Raw genomic sequence first — 16,651 nt, 5'->3', positions numbered from 1 at the left:
ATGGCCGCTGGGCCTGCGCGCCCGGAGCCTGCGCTCCGCAACGGGAGAGGCCGCAACAGTGAGAGGCCCACGTACCGCAAAAAAAAAAAAAAAAAGATATTAAAGGATAATAACGTGTAATTAAAGAGCCTTCCTGGAAGCATATCTAAGAAAAGGAAATTATATCACATATTTTCATATACTAGTAAAACTTAGCACTTGCTACCAAAATAGGCAGGAATGAACATTGTCAGCTCAGCTTTTGGATGGTTTTATTTCCATTTCATGCCACCACTGACTGTGGGTTGGGGCAAATGAAACTAGAGACTAGAGCAGGGAGTCAGGCCCTCAGTCTACTGAGGATGATGGAGTTAAGAATAGGAACCAAGCAAGCAGCAAGTTTCCATCTTCTCTCCTACTTTCCTAGCCTTACAGGAAGCTCTTTTGCACAACCTAAGGGTTCACCCTGGGCTCTATCATTTACTGGTGGTTATAAAAAAAAAAAAAAAAAAAAAAGAATACCACAGGCTGGTATACATGCCATGTATTGATTCTAACAACTTCTATTTTACATGTTTTTTTAATAACAAGGAATATGACACTTGCTTCCAAACATGAATGTCATTTGGTAGAGGTAAATGTGTGTCAGCACACAGTAAAAACACCAGAACAGGAATAAGAAGACCTTGGAGCTGCTTAAACCAAGAAGACCTATCACTCAGAGTGTCTTGGAATCTCTACCTTCTATGGAACTAGAACCATTTTATAAAATGCTATATGAATCTTGGAGACAATCATTATAGTAGTAATTCAATGTCACTCTGAAGGATATCCTATCCTCATTTACTCTACATGACGGACTTAAATGAATCCATTAAACATCATTGCTTAAGTAACAGTCTGGTCTTTGGCTAAAGATAGATTATAAGTTGCTTAAATAAAGACCTGCAAGTCTCCTCTCCTCTCAGAAACATCTACATTAAGTCACAATAGTTGCCTGAAATAGTGAAAGGAAATTCCATGAAAATACTGAAGTTCTTCCCTAATATGTTCAGTCAATTTTAATCACCAGTTGTCTTGCATATTTTTCAATTGTTCCCTTCCAAAGGCTAAAAATGTCTTGTATTTTACATATTGTAGCATTCTGGCTTGTCACACATATAGGCAAATTGTTGTTTAAAAGCTGCAGCGTTTAAAGTGAAATAAAACTTATGCTTACAGTGGTAAATATTCCTGGATTAATAGAGTTGCAGCAGATATACTGCAACAATTGACTGAAGTCTGTGATTGATATTAGAAAGACAGAAAATTTATCTAGTTTTAGCAAATGTCAAATCAGCAGCCATTGCTTTTAAGATTAATAAAAGATATAATGGTTTCTAGATAGCCTCTAAATAGAGATTACTATGAATGGAGAAGTAATTTACCAACAGTCACCACAATGAGATTTCTTTAAAGGTTACAATCATCAGTTATTTAGCTAAAACACTGCTGAGAATGCCTGGTCATTTTTTGAATAATGCATAACGTTCATTGTAGATTTGATCTGTATTATAACAATAGAGGTATTTCTAAAATAATAGGAAAAACTATCTGTTGCCTTCCAATTGCTTAACATATCACTTCCATGAAGTAACTGACTCAGGACATATTACACACTGTCACCCGAGTGTTCTTTCTGCAAGCATAACTTGTAATGATCTGTACACAATTGGCATCACAAAACAAACTCATCAAACTTTATAGACTTTAAGAAAAGATGTAATGAACACAGGGCAGAATAAAGGACCTTTCTGAAGCAGTAAATTAAAATGATTAAATTTCTATATAGTTGTTTGGGACAAATTTAAGTTTTGAAATTTAATTATTAATGTGAACAACTCATCACATTAAAAAGAAATGTTGCCTACATCGTATAAGTACTTTTCATATAAATTTCCAAATGCCTTTAGGTTTATTCAATAGACTGCTTGGAGAAGCACGAAGCATAATGTCTATCGTTTTATTGTTGGATTATGAACTGCACTTCACATGATGCTGCAGGCTATTTATATAAGCTTGTTTATCCATATGAACTTCTTCAAGGGCACAACATAGAAGACCTTAATAAATTAAAATGAATTTCTTTTGATGTTGTTTCATGAATGTTTGATCAGAATGAGTAGCAGGTTTGCATTATAGAACTAGAGCAAAGCAATAAAAAATACATATATCGTACAGCAGAACCAGCTTATAGAAAGTGCCTATTGCATTCCTAGCAACATTTGAGAGCCAAGGTAAACAGTATAGTCTCTATACTTCAGTACAGTATAGTCTTCAGTTGTAGACTATCATCAGTTTCCTAATAGAATACGCATGTGCCAAATTGGATGCTCTGCCATAGTCTGGATAAAATTTTTTAAGTAATAAAATCTGGTATCTCTTTCCAGGCTTCAAAACATCCATCCCAACCTCCACATTTTTCTCCCTGACACCACCATGTTCCTCCAAAGACTGAAACACCCTTATGGGCAGAGATCAAATTTTATCTTGTTTTTATCCATCTTCATCATTAGTAGTTACAGAGTTGAGTTGACTGAAGGTCACAAAATAAAAATGAATTATTAGCCATAGTCCAAAGCTGAGAGCATTCTCACCTGGAATGTTTTGATGATAGTGATAGAAATCAAATATCATTGCCAGAAATGATATCTGATAGAAAGAACCCTAGACAGAAAAGCAGAACAACGGGATTCTAGTTTTAGATCTTCTAACACTTAACCGTAAACCCTTTCTACATAATTTCCCTCACCTGTAAAATGAGGGCTTAGTTCTATAGTATCTATAATTGCGCACCTCTAAAAGGCCATGATTCTAAAAGCAAGCAGAATTATCACATCGTAGAAGAACAGACAGATCATGGAACCATTAGGTTTTTCTACTTTGGCAGCCGCCACTACCAAGGAAGCCTTCTATAAACTGCCAACTCTCTTAAAGAAAAGATGGAAATAAAAGATAATTATGTTAAAAAAGTTAATATAAGTCTAGTCCCTCAATGTATTTCAAATTGAAGAATAAGATTAAGAATATATTTTGCATGTTGTGTGATTTCTAACCTGCTGTATTTATCCATTCATCTTACATGATCTGGAATAAACACAAAGACAACCTACTGAATAAACTCTTAAGTATTTACTAGGGTTATATTCACATCTTTAGCTTGGGAAAATTCACCACTACTTTAGCAGCTGCAACATGGACTGGTGTATTACCAAGTTGACATCAACATTCTTAAGGGCAGAAGGGCTGTAAAAGAACAGCATGAATGTGCCTTGGTTTATTTGTCCTGTGCTACCTTATACTTACACCCTGCCCTTGAGAGCTATCTCTGTTGTATGTTCTTCTCAACCTTCAAATGTCATTCTTATACTTAGAGCAGGAGTCTGAGAACTCTGGCTTGTGGGCCAAATCTGGTGGCAGCTGCCTGCTTTGTAAGTACAGTTTTATTAGAACACAGCCATACCCTGTTGTTTACATGCTGTCTATGGTTGATTTCATGCTACAATGGCAGAGTTGAGTACTCCCCCAAAACTAAAATACTTACTATATGGCCTTTACATAAAATGTTCGCCAACCCCTGCTCTAGAGAAAAAACCTGTTACAATTTGAATTCTAATTTTCCTTCTCTAATAAGCCTAAGAAACACAATCTCTAAGTAACAAGAGCAAAGATACAAACAGATTCACACAGGTACATACATACATATGCTTATACCTCTTAGCACAGAATTGTCAACAGTCACACTTTTGACCCTTCGTTTTAATTTGAATCCTATAATAGGTTATAGCTCCCCCCTAGTACCCTTCCCTACAACAGCCAAGAGTACAGGGACTTCATAAGTCATTGTCAAGGTGTAATCACACAACTAAAGAATCTAATTCCTCCCCCAGAGGAGGCTGCCTACAATTCCACCAAATGTCCAATTTTATTCCATGCTCATCAAGGGCCTAGATACAAGGTTAAAGCACAAAACCCAGCAGATCCTGTCCCATGCCTTGAATGATACATTTTCAAGACAGAAAATCAATGGCCAACACCACATGTACATCAATAAACATAGGTATGCATATTCATATGTTTAAAATCTCATCAATTATTAGGCGTTTCAAGAACACACAAGAAAATAACCCTCTTAAGTATCAGAGTGAAGAAGGCCTAAAATTTCTAAATAATAAGTTTTAAGGGAAACTGCACCAATGATTGGGGGCACAAATACATGTTTATATTTATAAATTTTATGCAATATGCATAAAGAGTTGAAACATTAATACATACATTGATCATTTTGTTAGTCAGTGAAATCATTACTCAAAATGCCTGCTATAGTTGTACTTTGCTCCCATCCTCTTTCGTAACTAAAACCAGAAAATATTAGCCCTACCCTTTAACAAATATTCTCATACCCCACCCCTTAATAATAATTTGCATGTATTAGCATAACATAAATTAAGCCCAAGAAGCATATTAATGTTAAGTCATTTCATTCTCATTTCCCTGAAACCTTATCTATAGTGATAGAATATTTAGGCTGACAGACTTTTTGAAAATAAAATAGAAATAGAAGAGGTTTATTTCACCTTCACATGGTGTCTTTCTCATGCAGAGTTCAGATTTCCACATTTGTATCCCTTTAAAGGATTTGATATGCAGGAAAAGAAGAAAGGATGATGGTAAACATTTCATCTTAGAGACACCTACAGACCACCATATTCCAGGATGAACAGTGGCTGAAACCTTACCTTTTACTGACGTGTTAGGTGGAGGGCCTTCCATTCGCAAGTTCCATGGAGGGTCCCCCTGGTTAGCAAAGTCTCTCATTTTCAGATAGCTAATTGTAAGTCGAATGATGGAGGCCTTGTCAAGCTGGCTAGTGATGGCTGCAGGAAGAGGCAACAACTTGGCCAATTCATAGAACTCAAAGTTTTCTTTTCCCCGGCGGGAGCGAGCAGCATCCCGGGACTTCTCCTTTCTCAATGCTTGTAAACTGGAATCAAAGGATTGAAAAAGTGTTGTTTAGAACATGTGACTCTGTCATCAAGCATAAACTGCTTTTCTTTTTACTTCTTTTTTCCCCCAGCAAAAATCTACCAAAATCATCTTCAAAATTCCAGGGACATAGTAAAAGGAGTTCCAGACAATGACCTCTAAAACCATAAATTCTACTTCTAGGTTATATGCCATAAACTCAAGTGCAATGAGTAAAAATAGTTTGCTTGTTAAGTTTTTTCCTCCAATCACCTATGCACTGAGATATATTAATTGTTTCTAAGACATAAGGTTTACAGGTGATGCTTGATGTTATCAGCTATGAGCAATTTAAAAGATTGGGATTGTATTTATATATCTATTCTTAAGCTAATGGTTTTGTTCATTTAACGGTTATCACTATGGAACTGTAAAGCATCAGAAGGACACATTTGAAAAAATTTATTTCGGTTACCATCTTGAGAAACAAAGGGTAAACAAACACACTGTTCACAGAATTAACAAATAAAATGTTGATATGATTCCAGCCCTCAATAAGAACCATGACCTTCAGTCACATAAAGAAAACATCTTATTGGAAATGAAGATTTCAATGTAACTATATAAATGCACTGGTAATTGATTGATAAGAGAATATTGTAATTCTCTATTAATGAACATACATTCATAGATGGATAGACTCTCTAAGATACTAGAGAATAAAATATATCACTCAGAAAAGTCAAACGTTAAGATAACATAAATTTAATGTTGAAAGACAAAGCCCTGTATGGGTTATTAAAATTTATAAACATTATAGACATATTACTTCACATAAGAGGCAACAGGTGGGATCCAGCATTTTCCTCTAACTATTCATGTACATTTCTGTTTGAAGTTTGCTGACATTGCTGAGGGCAGAATCTAGCACAACTGAAGTTGTATGTGAGCATCTGACAGGAGAAGTGCACCTACTCTGAACTGCTCCGTTTTGTGTCTGATGAAAAATAAATTCAAAATCAGACTGTGATGATAAATAATTGGACAATATTTATAGTATCAAGGTATTATTAACATCATTTGTAAGTATCCATTTTATTGGACTTTGAAGGCATTTTAAATCTTTGAATCTAGCATTCTGGTTTCCCATTACAAAATACCAAGAAAGAGAAATAAGAAGGAAGCAAGACCAGAGGAATAGATTAAAATGAGTCCAGCAGTGTGGCTCCAATCTCTTAATATGAGCAATAACATTCCCTATTACCTTAGACCAAATCTGATATTGTTCATAGTGGAAACACTGTTTTCACTGCAGACATTCCAGGTATCTTATTGAATATCTATGTGATTTAAGTAATGCCATAATGCTATGGTCAAACACTTGCTGGGCTAATACCCCTACCGGTTTCATGTTCACTCTATTAATAAAATATTCTACATTAGCTAACTAATGTATTTCTCAGAACTATCATTTTCAGAGTCAAAGCAGTCACAGGTGACAAACTTTTGTCTTAATGTTGGTGATAAGCAGAAACATCACTAATTTATAAGGAAAAGACATGTTATGCCATTTATTTCCCAAAATTTTAGCTGGCCTCCATTCACTTCTTTAAATGCTCAGTGTGGCTTGTTGAAAATCATGTAAATAAAAGTAAGAGATGCCTTACAATCTGACAAAGTATAAGTATAACCAGGATCCAGGTCGACATCTTAGAATAAAACAATGATTCATAGCTCTCCCTCTATATAATTAAAGTAATCTAACACCATTTAAGTCAGCTGTGCCAAAAGAACTGTGTCATTTGACATGTTTTCTCTACCACTTGTAGAGTGCAGTGGTTCAAGTTCAATGCTTTGCTCTTTTTGTGTTCTTGTAATCAAATACTACTCCAGAAGGTGGGCTGAACTTACTTTTTTTTTTTTTTCTTTTCTTTTCTTTTCTTTTTGGTCCAGTAAGTGACTATGATGGAGCTCTAGAGCAGGGGCTGCAAACTCAAGGGCTTGCAGGGTGAAGGCAGGGAATGTCAATGAGTAAAGAGGCCTGATGCCACCTGTGGAGAAGTAGAGGGTGAAAGCCCAGGCAAAGGAAAGCGCACACCGTTTCAGCTTTGCGTGTGCTGCTTTGGGGGACGGCATGCCTAGTGTTGCCAGATTTCTGCTGTTGCTATTTCTAGAAAACAAAATCTGAATTTTTACATAGCACTTCCAATTTTATGTTATGTGTTCATTTTATGTTAACTAATTGGCGTTTTTAAAAATCATGCGAGCCAAACAGAACCTGCCATTTGGTCAATAATGGAGCAGGGACTCATTTTGCAGTTGGGTAATAATTTGGGAGGCCAATTTTGCCAGAAGTTTTACATGGACGTTATATATAATTTTACTTACACATGCCACTTAGTGATCACAAATGGATTCACTTGTTATCTAATTAATACTACTAATATTCACACTAGGAATTTCTCTATTCAACTGAAGCAAGTAGAGGATTAGGCAGTTATTCTGAAATTGATATCATTGCATAGGCTTGTCAATAATCTAAGGAAAAAAACCTAATCCTAAGGGTAGGCAAAGCCCAAGGTCACAGGGAGCAGCCCAATGAGCTCCAGGGGTGAGGTAGAGGGGAGATGACTTCTTTTGTCTACTCAAAGAAGGGGAATATGTGGACACTAAGGCTTTGGGGTGCCCTGCCTAAACATTGTGCTCTGACACTTTTCCAAAATACCACTTACTTTATGTGTTCCCATACTATCTCCTTATTGTTTTTCTCTTCTCTACTTCTCCCCTTTTTAAAAAAATCTCTAACCCACAACTGTGTTACCCTACTGGAGTAATCGTCCTGGCTATAATCTTAATAACAATGGGTTTCCATGACTCCCACATCACATCATTATGCTGACACCATAGTACAGAAGACTTTCCGAATGATAGCACTGTGTCTGTAATAAGTAGTAACTGGTTTTGAGGGCAAGAGCAATAAAATACAGTTAAAGGATTATAAAGGTTGTGGAGATGCTGATACAATAGATGAAGCTAAAGTCCATAAGACAATGACAGATTGTGGATTAATCTTTTGCCTGCTTTTGTGAAATAGAGCCTAGTTACAAGTAATTCTCAAATTGAATTAAGGACTACATTAAAACCTAAAATAAATTTGCATTTATACATTCTGTTCTAAACCAAAACATTATGGTTGCATTTCTAAATACTAGAGAAAGAATGGATTGACTGTGTGTGAGTGAATGTTATGGCCTGATCTCTGTCACCTAAAATACGATTAAACAGTAAATACTCCTTGGGTCCAAACTTCCCACTGCTTTAATGTTCTTTCACTTGGACTCTGAATAACAGAAAACCCACCACAAAACAAAATTTCAACTCTCTTTGATGATGACAGTATCATCCTCACTAATAATTACCACCACCAGCAACAAAATCAACAACTATTTCCAAAGATACACACACACATATCTGAAAATCATAGGCAAAATTATGTATATATGTGTATATTTTGGGGGTGATGGTAAATGATTTTCAGATTTTCAAAAGGGGCCCAGCACCCAACCAAAAAAATAATAATCTAATGTATAGAATTTCCTCATATAAGGATTATAAAGTTAGATTCTGTCCTCTTTTTGCCATTGGTGTTGCTAGAATTAACTTATCCTAAAGAAATACCTTGGTTAAAATAATATTATTTTATATATGTTTCCGTTCAACACTTTGAAACAATTTTTACATTCTATAGTTATATCTTTCTTTAAGCATAGCTGACAAGCAATCAAAAAAGAGTTTACTAAGAATGAAGATTTAGCAGTCAGTGCTTGTAAATGTAAAGTGATTTTTTTAATCTTTCCATCTATTTTAAGTTCCTTTGGCAAGTTGTATATTTTGCGGAAAGAGTCCCAATGAAGGGGTTATGAGACCCACTTTGGCCACTGTAGGCCACTTATAATTCTAAGTCACTAAGTTGAGTCTCAATTTTATCATCTTAGATCATGAGAATGACAAACAAGGAGTATTTGGCAAATCTCCTGGGACCACTGCAATGACTCATATGATAATTTCATGTTAGTATATTGTAGACCACAAAGAAGTAAACCCCTTGGACAAGTCTAAATTTTAACTTATTATTAACCGGGGGATTTTTGTGGAAACTAATGCCTGTGGCCGGCAATTTGTTATGTAAGTGAAATTGATACATCTCTGGTCAATAACGTTTGGGTAACAAAAGATGTATTAATACATCTCTGGTCAATAATGTGATAACAGTTAAGATAGTTTGTAAGCTCTAAACGTGGTAGAGTCTACTCTAGAGTAGAGTAGACTCTACTGTAGAGTTTTACAACTAAGAATTTTAATAGGTTGGAAAGACTTAAGAATGCTTAAAATATAGTCAACCCTTCCTTAAACTTTCTTGGAAGCACAGGGGTTAGGAGTAGGGGCTCTGTAGCCAGACTGTAACTATTCACATCATCACACAGTTACTAGCTGGGCTACCTTGGATAGGTGTCTCAACTTCTTTAGGCCTCAGTTTCCTCATCTGGGAAATAGACATTATACTAGTACATACATCACAATATTGCTCAGAGGAGTAATTGAGCTAATATATGTAAAGTGCTAAATGCCTGCCATGTTGTAAATGTTATATAAGCATTAACTATTATTACAGTAATTGTAAAACTTACCTGGGGACAAAAGCCCAACTGTTTTGATCCTAGTACCACACCTGATTATTACCTTATTCCTCCACAATTCTTTGTAATTTTCTTTAACCAGCAGCCTCTTTCCTACCACCTTTTTTTTTTTTTTTTTTTTTTACTCTGGTTACAGTTTTATAATTCTGAATACTTATTTGTTTTCCTCATTGTCCTCTCAAACTGCCACTTGTGACCTTCATTTTTTAGTAAATTTTATTTCCCATACAGTGACAGTAGAAATTAAATCAAAGGCCTGACTTCTGCTTGGTGACAACCCTAAACTGCTGATTTCTGAAACTCCTTCCGTGTTCTCTCAGCTCACGATTCTTTCTTTAAGTTCTGTCTGCTGCCTCTCTCAGCATATCCTCCACACTAGCGGAAGGCAGAGGCTAAGTGTGTGGATTGCAGAGTCAGACTGCCTGTATTTAAATCCTGGCTCTATAACTTACGAATTATGTAAACTTGAGCAATTTACTTAACTTCTTTTGCCTCAGTTTTTCTCACCTGTGAGATGGGATGATAATACTATCTGCTTCATAAGGTTCTTGCTGAAATTAAGTGAGGTAATTTTTGTAAAATATTTACAGTGGTGCCTGGAACACAGAAATACTGTATAAGATGTGTTAAATGAAAACCTAAGCTCAGGTCACACTGACTGTTCTATGCTTTAAGGTCGATTTATAATTTACACTCTGTTCTCACCAATATGATTTCTATCCACTGGTTCTGATATACCACATTGTGTACTTCAGTGAAATAAAACTACTTGATTGCAGAGATATTGATTTTTCATTATGGTCCTCCTTATGGCTATAGTCTATCTGTTTTACACCACAGGTATATTCAATAACTTGTTCAAATAAAAAATAAAACATATGTCTCATTAATGGAAGGTTAAATGTTTATAAATAAGTGATTGCCTGTACTAAGAATAATAAGGGGCCATTTTTTTGTTCCCTAAAGTAGAAAAAAAGTGGCATTCAATGGTAAGACACGCAATTTTGTTTACATAGAAAAATGAACATCCAAACAGTAGTTAAGGGAACGGGTTACTCAGGAAGATGGCGAAAGCTTCTATGGAAGACTTGAAAATTGCAATGATAATTATTAGTCAGAAAGAGTATATGTGTACTCCTAGCAGGAAGAAGATCTTTCAAAGTATCTCCCAAAACATCACAAATCTGAAAGTTCTCTTTAACGTCAGGCAAAGCCCCAAATCCAGGACCATGGAGAGCTCAGCCAGAACATCTGGAGCAGGGAAGAAACTTGGAAGGGCAGCAGCATTTCCTGCTCTGGCCTCCGCCTCGGGGGCAAGGCTGAATCAGGAAACTTTACTTGAGCCAGCAATGAGACAGGAAAAAAAGGTAAAAACTTAAAAAAAAAAAAAAGCTACTGCCACTATCACAAAGCCAATATTATGAAATTGACTCAGGACTTGTAATCTCTCTGAAGCTGCCACAGAGATGGATAAAGGTGTCAATTTTTCATTGGGCCACTTGTCCATGGTGGAAAAAACAGATAATTTTGGATGTGATGACTCATTAAATTAAAAGAGGTAAGTTATCTTTTGTGGATGGTCTTTTGTAAAATTTAGTTTGCAAAATTGATTATTTGGTTTCCTACTTCACAGAAATGGCAATCATGATTACGGAAACAATATAGCTGGAGATTTACAGAATATAACAGAGCAAAAGTAACAACTGTCACAGAGAAACAACAGAAGTAAGTCAACTTAATCAAATGTTTCTATCAGTTATTTTTTTACAATTTATAATTATATTTGTGGAATGGCTTCTTATATAGACATTACTGACAGATCCACACTCTCTTACACAAAAATCCTCTCTCTAAGCCTCAGCTTTAACACCTTCATGTAAACTTTTAGAATACAATAACTAGCTTATAAAAGAACACGGAGAGCTTCCCTGGTGGCGCATTGGTTAAGAATCCGCCTGCCAATGCAGAGGACACGAGTTCAAGCCCTGGTCCGGTGAGATCCCACATGCCGTGGAGCAACTAAGCCCTTGTGCCACAACTACTGGGCCTGTGCTCTAGAGCCCGCAAGCCACAACTACTGAAGCCCACGCACCTAGAGTCTGTGCTCCACAACAAGAGAATCCACTGCAATGAAAAGCCCACGCACCACAACGAAAAGTAGCCCCCATTCGCCACAACTAGAGAAAAAGCCCGTGCGTAGCAACAAAGACCCAATGCAGCCAAAATAAATAAATAAATTTATTTCTTTTTAAAAAAAAAAAGGAACACGGCAGGTTTTGTTCGTCTAACTGTAGGGGAAAGGAAAGGTAGGGTCAAAACTACTTTAAATTTTACCTTTTTAAAGTACTTCTAAGGAGCCGGACAGGCAGTTTTTTAATGGATTTTCCTACTTGTTTTGCTTAGGAGAACCCAGCACTACAGACTTCTACTATTTATCAATTAATCTGGCATGCAGCCTCAAAGGAAGAAGGTCGACCTGTATTAAAAATGCAGCCATCAAAAATTCATCAAAGGCTGCAGCATTTTAACTCATGAAGCTTTGAACACCTGCATACTTGTCAGATCTCTGGTCATAGTTAACGGTGAGACCTATAGTTACTCCGGTACCTACACCTGCCCTGACATGAGGTGAATGAGGAGACCTCCCAGGGAAAAACTACAGTAAAGATTCTATAAGCACTGCTTGCCCTTCCTTCGCTACTTTCAGTAAAACAGCCCACCACACACTGACATCACATAGAGTTCAAAGTCAATCAAATCAGCCAACTGCAAAGAATAAAAGTCTTTCAGAGGTATTTTTTTCCCCATGATTGTAAATATCAGCATTCTTACAAGGTAATATAATTGAGAAACACATAAACAACTATTATCTGGTAGGATTATGTACAACATAATTCACAAATTGAAGTCTTTTAATGCTCTTCAAGAAAAGGTAATAATTTCAGAAACCTTCCTTGAATGTGTGAAGATAGCAGTATAGGATATGCTGGAAGTAAAAACTGGAACCTTCAAGTTCAAGGTAAGAACTCTGCTGCTTAACTAATGCACTGCTCATAGCTGTCATCATTAATTTATGTTAGCCTCTGTAAACATCAAGAGTATAATAGGCCAATTTCACAACTAAATATAGATGCACATTTTGCCCTTATATAAATGGCAGATTGCTGCTGTAGATCATCGCTGCAGCAACATGTCAGTAAAGATGCACTGTTTGATGGTCTGATGCTCACACAATATATAAAACCAGTTGTAATGGTTGTTTGGAAGCAAAGTGTAACATAGCAGCAAAATTTCATTTGCTCCACAAACTCAGGATATATTAAGCTTGGCTGACAAAGACTGCTTGATGTGCTAAATCAGTTTGACCTTCATTCTTGCCTTATTTTTCTCATTTAACATGTGAAATGACCATTATTTTTCCCCCATGTAAGAAAATATCATGAAATTGATTGCTTAAAACCAGTGTCAAAAACATCTGCAACTGCTAACATTCAATGAAGTATCAAAATCAAGATGCATCCTTAAAATGTTTAAACTAAGATATATTCTGATTGAATAATCATGACCCATTTCTGACTTGTGGTAAAATAGATCAAAAGAGTAATTAAAGCCATTCAATTGAATGCCTTCCCTCATCTTCAGAAAATGCCTTGTGTATGTTTGAACTTAATAATTAAATTAATTGGTTTTAGCCAATGAGCATTTTTATTCTTAACACTTTAAATAAGAGGATTTAATTCCAGAATGAGTCATTAGAATAGTAATAAAGAAAGCTGAGAGGTCCGCACAATCCTTTTCAACCAATGTTCACCTTGATTCAAATAACCCTTGAATGAACCACAGCAAGACCAAACTATTCATTGTATGCTTTGGTGTCTGCCAAAAACCTCCTGAATCAAAGTGTTTTGTTCTTCATTTTCCCCCAGAACTTTAAGCTATCCAACTGGCAATTCCATAATAATGAAAAAAAATCTTGCAGCTTTATCAAGTAATTTCTCTCCACCCAATAAATAGCACTTTACCTTGAAGCAACTTGTATATTTCACACCTTAAATTTCTATTTACCAAATCAGCTAATCACTTCACAATTGAACTCAGAACAAAAAAAAATTATCAATTAAAGTGGTTGAAACTCCTGCAAATTATCATTTAGGAATGAAGTAATTGCTTTCATCAGGGCAGAAAAGCCCGCCAGAACAGAAATGTCACTTTAGATTAGTGTTCTCTCTCCTGAAGCTATGGATGACACAGCTGATATAAGACTAAATGCCAAGACCAATCAATTGCTTTTGTGGCTCTGCTCTGAGCTGCTGTAAAAGGGGCCATTTTCTAGGATCTACTCTTCATTATAGTAAATGCTATCTCCTTGGTAACATAATTCCATTTCTCATAAATTCTGTCTGAGTGCATTGTCCTAACAATGGATGTTTGTGGAAAAGAATGCTGTTGGTTTAATGCACAGAATTAAGTGTGAATGGCTGTCAAACTGCTATAGTTTACTAGTTCTTAAACATAAATTGAAGTCTTATATTTTAAAAAGAATTCTTGGGGAGAAATGAATGTCCTGAACAAGGGTAAGATATTTGTGTTTGAAGGTTCTGTGCTACCGGTTTAGAATTTTGACTATTCTAGTATTTATCTGTTGTGTACATTAAATCAGTCAGCTCACACCAGAGGTGGGTGAACACATCACTTACTTTCTCAGCAGTGTAGTTTGCAAATGTGAAACCTCAGAAGCAAATATGGACTCGTTAGGCAACTGCATGTGATTTGTGAATAGCCACAACTGTATTAAAAGAAAAAAAAAATTTTTCTTTTAGCTGAGCCATTCCTGGAAAGCACCCAGATCTTAATTTGTATTGTTCATCCCCCTGAAGTTACAAGAATCTGGGTTGCAGGCTCCAATTAAAAAGAAATTGAAGAAGCTAATATAGTAAGAAAGCAGCAATTCCCTGCACTGCTCTCTTCAGGTCTGAAGTTTAGAAAGAGATTCAGGATCACGGGTCTTTGCCCGACGTGGGATAAAGGCTTTCTCATCCCGGTGAGCACACATGTGTAACTTCCATTAGCAGTAACAGAAGTCGTGAGCACACATTGAGAGGAAAGTCTACTGCTAAATATTTGAAAGGGTCAGAGCATCTCTGTTGAAAGGCAAAATGAGAAGGAATGGTGGGCACCCTGTGACCGCAGGACATTTTACTAACCATCTAAAGGGCCACTGATGGATTTCTATCACTCCAAGGAACTATATGGTACTAATTTTCATAATATCAATGACAGGAAAGTACATGTTGTTTCTACATTTTAAGATTATTCAGTACCGTCAAAGAAAAGCACTGACCTTATTTAGCACCATAATCATAAAAGCAAACATCTTTGAATGTCTACTAAGTTTCAGGGTTTAAGTGTTTTAGGCATCATCCCATTTAATTCATGGTTGCCAATATCAGAAGAGGGGGGGGAAGTAACAGCATCTATGAAAAGCAGATCATCTCCGCTGATTATATTTGACCCTAAAACAGTGTTGCTTTCAGCCTCTATTTTGGGGGTCAACTAAATGGGTTTTATATCTTCCCTCTAACTTTCTGCCCTCATCCCCCAAAACTAGGAGTTTTCTTGTCTCAGGGAGGGCTTTCCCTGGATCCTAGACTTTCAGTGCTAAAAGCAGGACGGTCCTGGGCAAAGAAGAACAGTTGGTCACCCTGGAAATGTTATTGCCTCCCATCTCACAAATAAGAAGACCAAAGCACAGAGAGGGAAAGTAACTTGCCCAAGGTCAATGACAGCTGAAGCTAGAATCTGAACCTTGGCAAGATGACCCCAATATGTCCTTCTCACCACCGCACTGCACTGCCTCTAGAGCAATAACGTCCTCGTGATTCCCCTTCTCCCAATTATATTTATACAACCATTAAGTTACCGATAAAGTTTTATATAATTTATAATCACCCATATAAATTCCATCATAATTGTTATGAAAACATTAATTCATTAATAAAATTTCCGATAAACCCCCTATTTTTTCAGGCTTATAAACACATTCCAATTTGGAGTAGATAAGTTTGCTGTTAATTGCTCTAAGTCCCAAACTAAGTCGCTTTGGAATTCAAATTCAAATGACCTTCCTAGAGGGAAAATTCATTTTTTCCTTTAATTTTCTTTAAGTGTGATTTCAAACACTTTTGAAAGCACAACCAAGTGGAAGAAAGCTTTTGAAAACTTTCAAGCTTGACAGGAGAAAGTTGGAAAGGAGAAAGCATGCTTTGACAAGTTTGAAGATCTTTAAGTATGAAAAATGAAAGTTATGGTCATGTGAACACTGCAAACAGCACACACTTTTACTTAACATCAATGAACACGCCATTATACTATAACTGCCTGCATTTTTAACAGAAATGAGTGAAATGGTCATGCTTTCTTGAAACACTACAATTGAGAATACAGGTCCATCAATCTAAAGAGACAGTATACCCTATCCCTATCTAACTGACTTTTTTTTAAAGACATGTATTTTTATTTAACCTTTCATTAATCTGAGAAGTCATAATACCTCACTGAGGTACTTTATAAAGCAGGACAACATAGGAAATGCCTGTTTTTTTGTAGGCTTCTATTACTTAGTCAGGAACAAAGTCCTTCCAAAACCCTACATTCTTTTGAAAAACCTTGAGAGATGCTTAGTCCTCTCATTAAAATCGGACTTGGAGGAACTACAGGTAAGTTATTCTGAGCCACATGTAACTATGTAACAGGATGATAAAGGTAGGTAATATTTCAACGGATAAAATACATGTTTAAAACATGAAGTTAAATAAGGGTAACATAGGGGCTTCCCTGGTGGCGCAGTGGTTGAGAGTCCGCCTGCCGATGCAGGGGACACGGGTTCGCGCCCCGGTCTGGGAAGATCCCACATGCCGCGGAGCGGCTGGGCCCGTGAGCCATGGCCGCTGAGCCTGCGCGTCCAGAGCCTG

The 16,651-nt window shown here is 36.5% G+C and overlaps 1 protein-coding gene across 2 annotated transcripts in view; it reads right to left on the bottom strand.

Annotated features, from left to right (window-relative positions):
* The window catches only part of NPAS3 (neuronal PAS domain protein 3), an 876,091-nt gene that overhangs the window by 584,970 nt on the left and 274,470 nt on the right, over window positions 1-16,651 (bottom strand). Inside the window, exons 3-4 of one of the 2 annotated variants that reach the window (XM_055088379.1) lie at window positions 4,758-5,002; window positions 4,596-4,646 (exon numbers count right to left, since the gene is read on the bottom strand). In XM_055088379.1, the coding sequence (XP_054944354.1) occupies window positions 4,596-4,646; window positions 4,758-5,002 (296 nt within the window). The remainder of the gene's footprint in view (window positions 1-4,595; window positions 4,647-4,757; window positions 5,003-16,651) is intronic. The other variant, XM_028495688.1, reaches the window with a different exon arrangement.

This window comes from Physeter macrocephalus, chromosome 11, assembly GCF_002837175.3.
Source record: "Physeter macrocephalus isolate SW-GA chromosome 11, ASM283717v5, whole genome shotgun sequence".
Taxonomy (NCBI): domain Eukaryota; kingdom Metazoa; phylum Chordata; class Mammalia; order Artiodactyla; family Physeteridae; genus Physeter; species Physeter macrocephalus.
The sequence above is the reverse complement of the archived record's forward strand: the minus strand, read 5'-3'. Positions and strand labels throughout refer to the sequence as shown.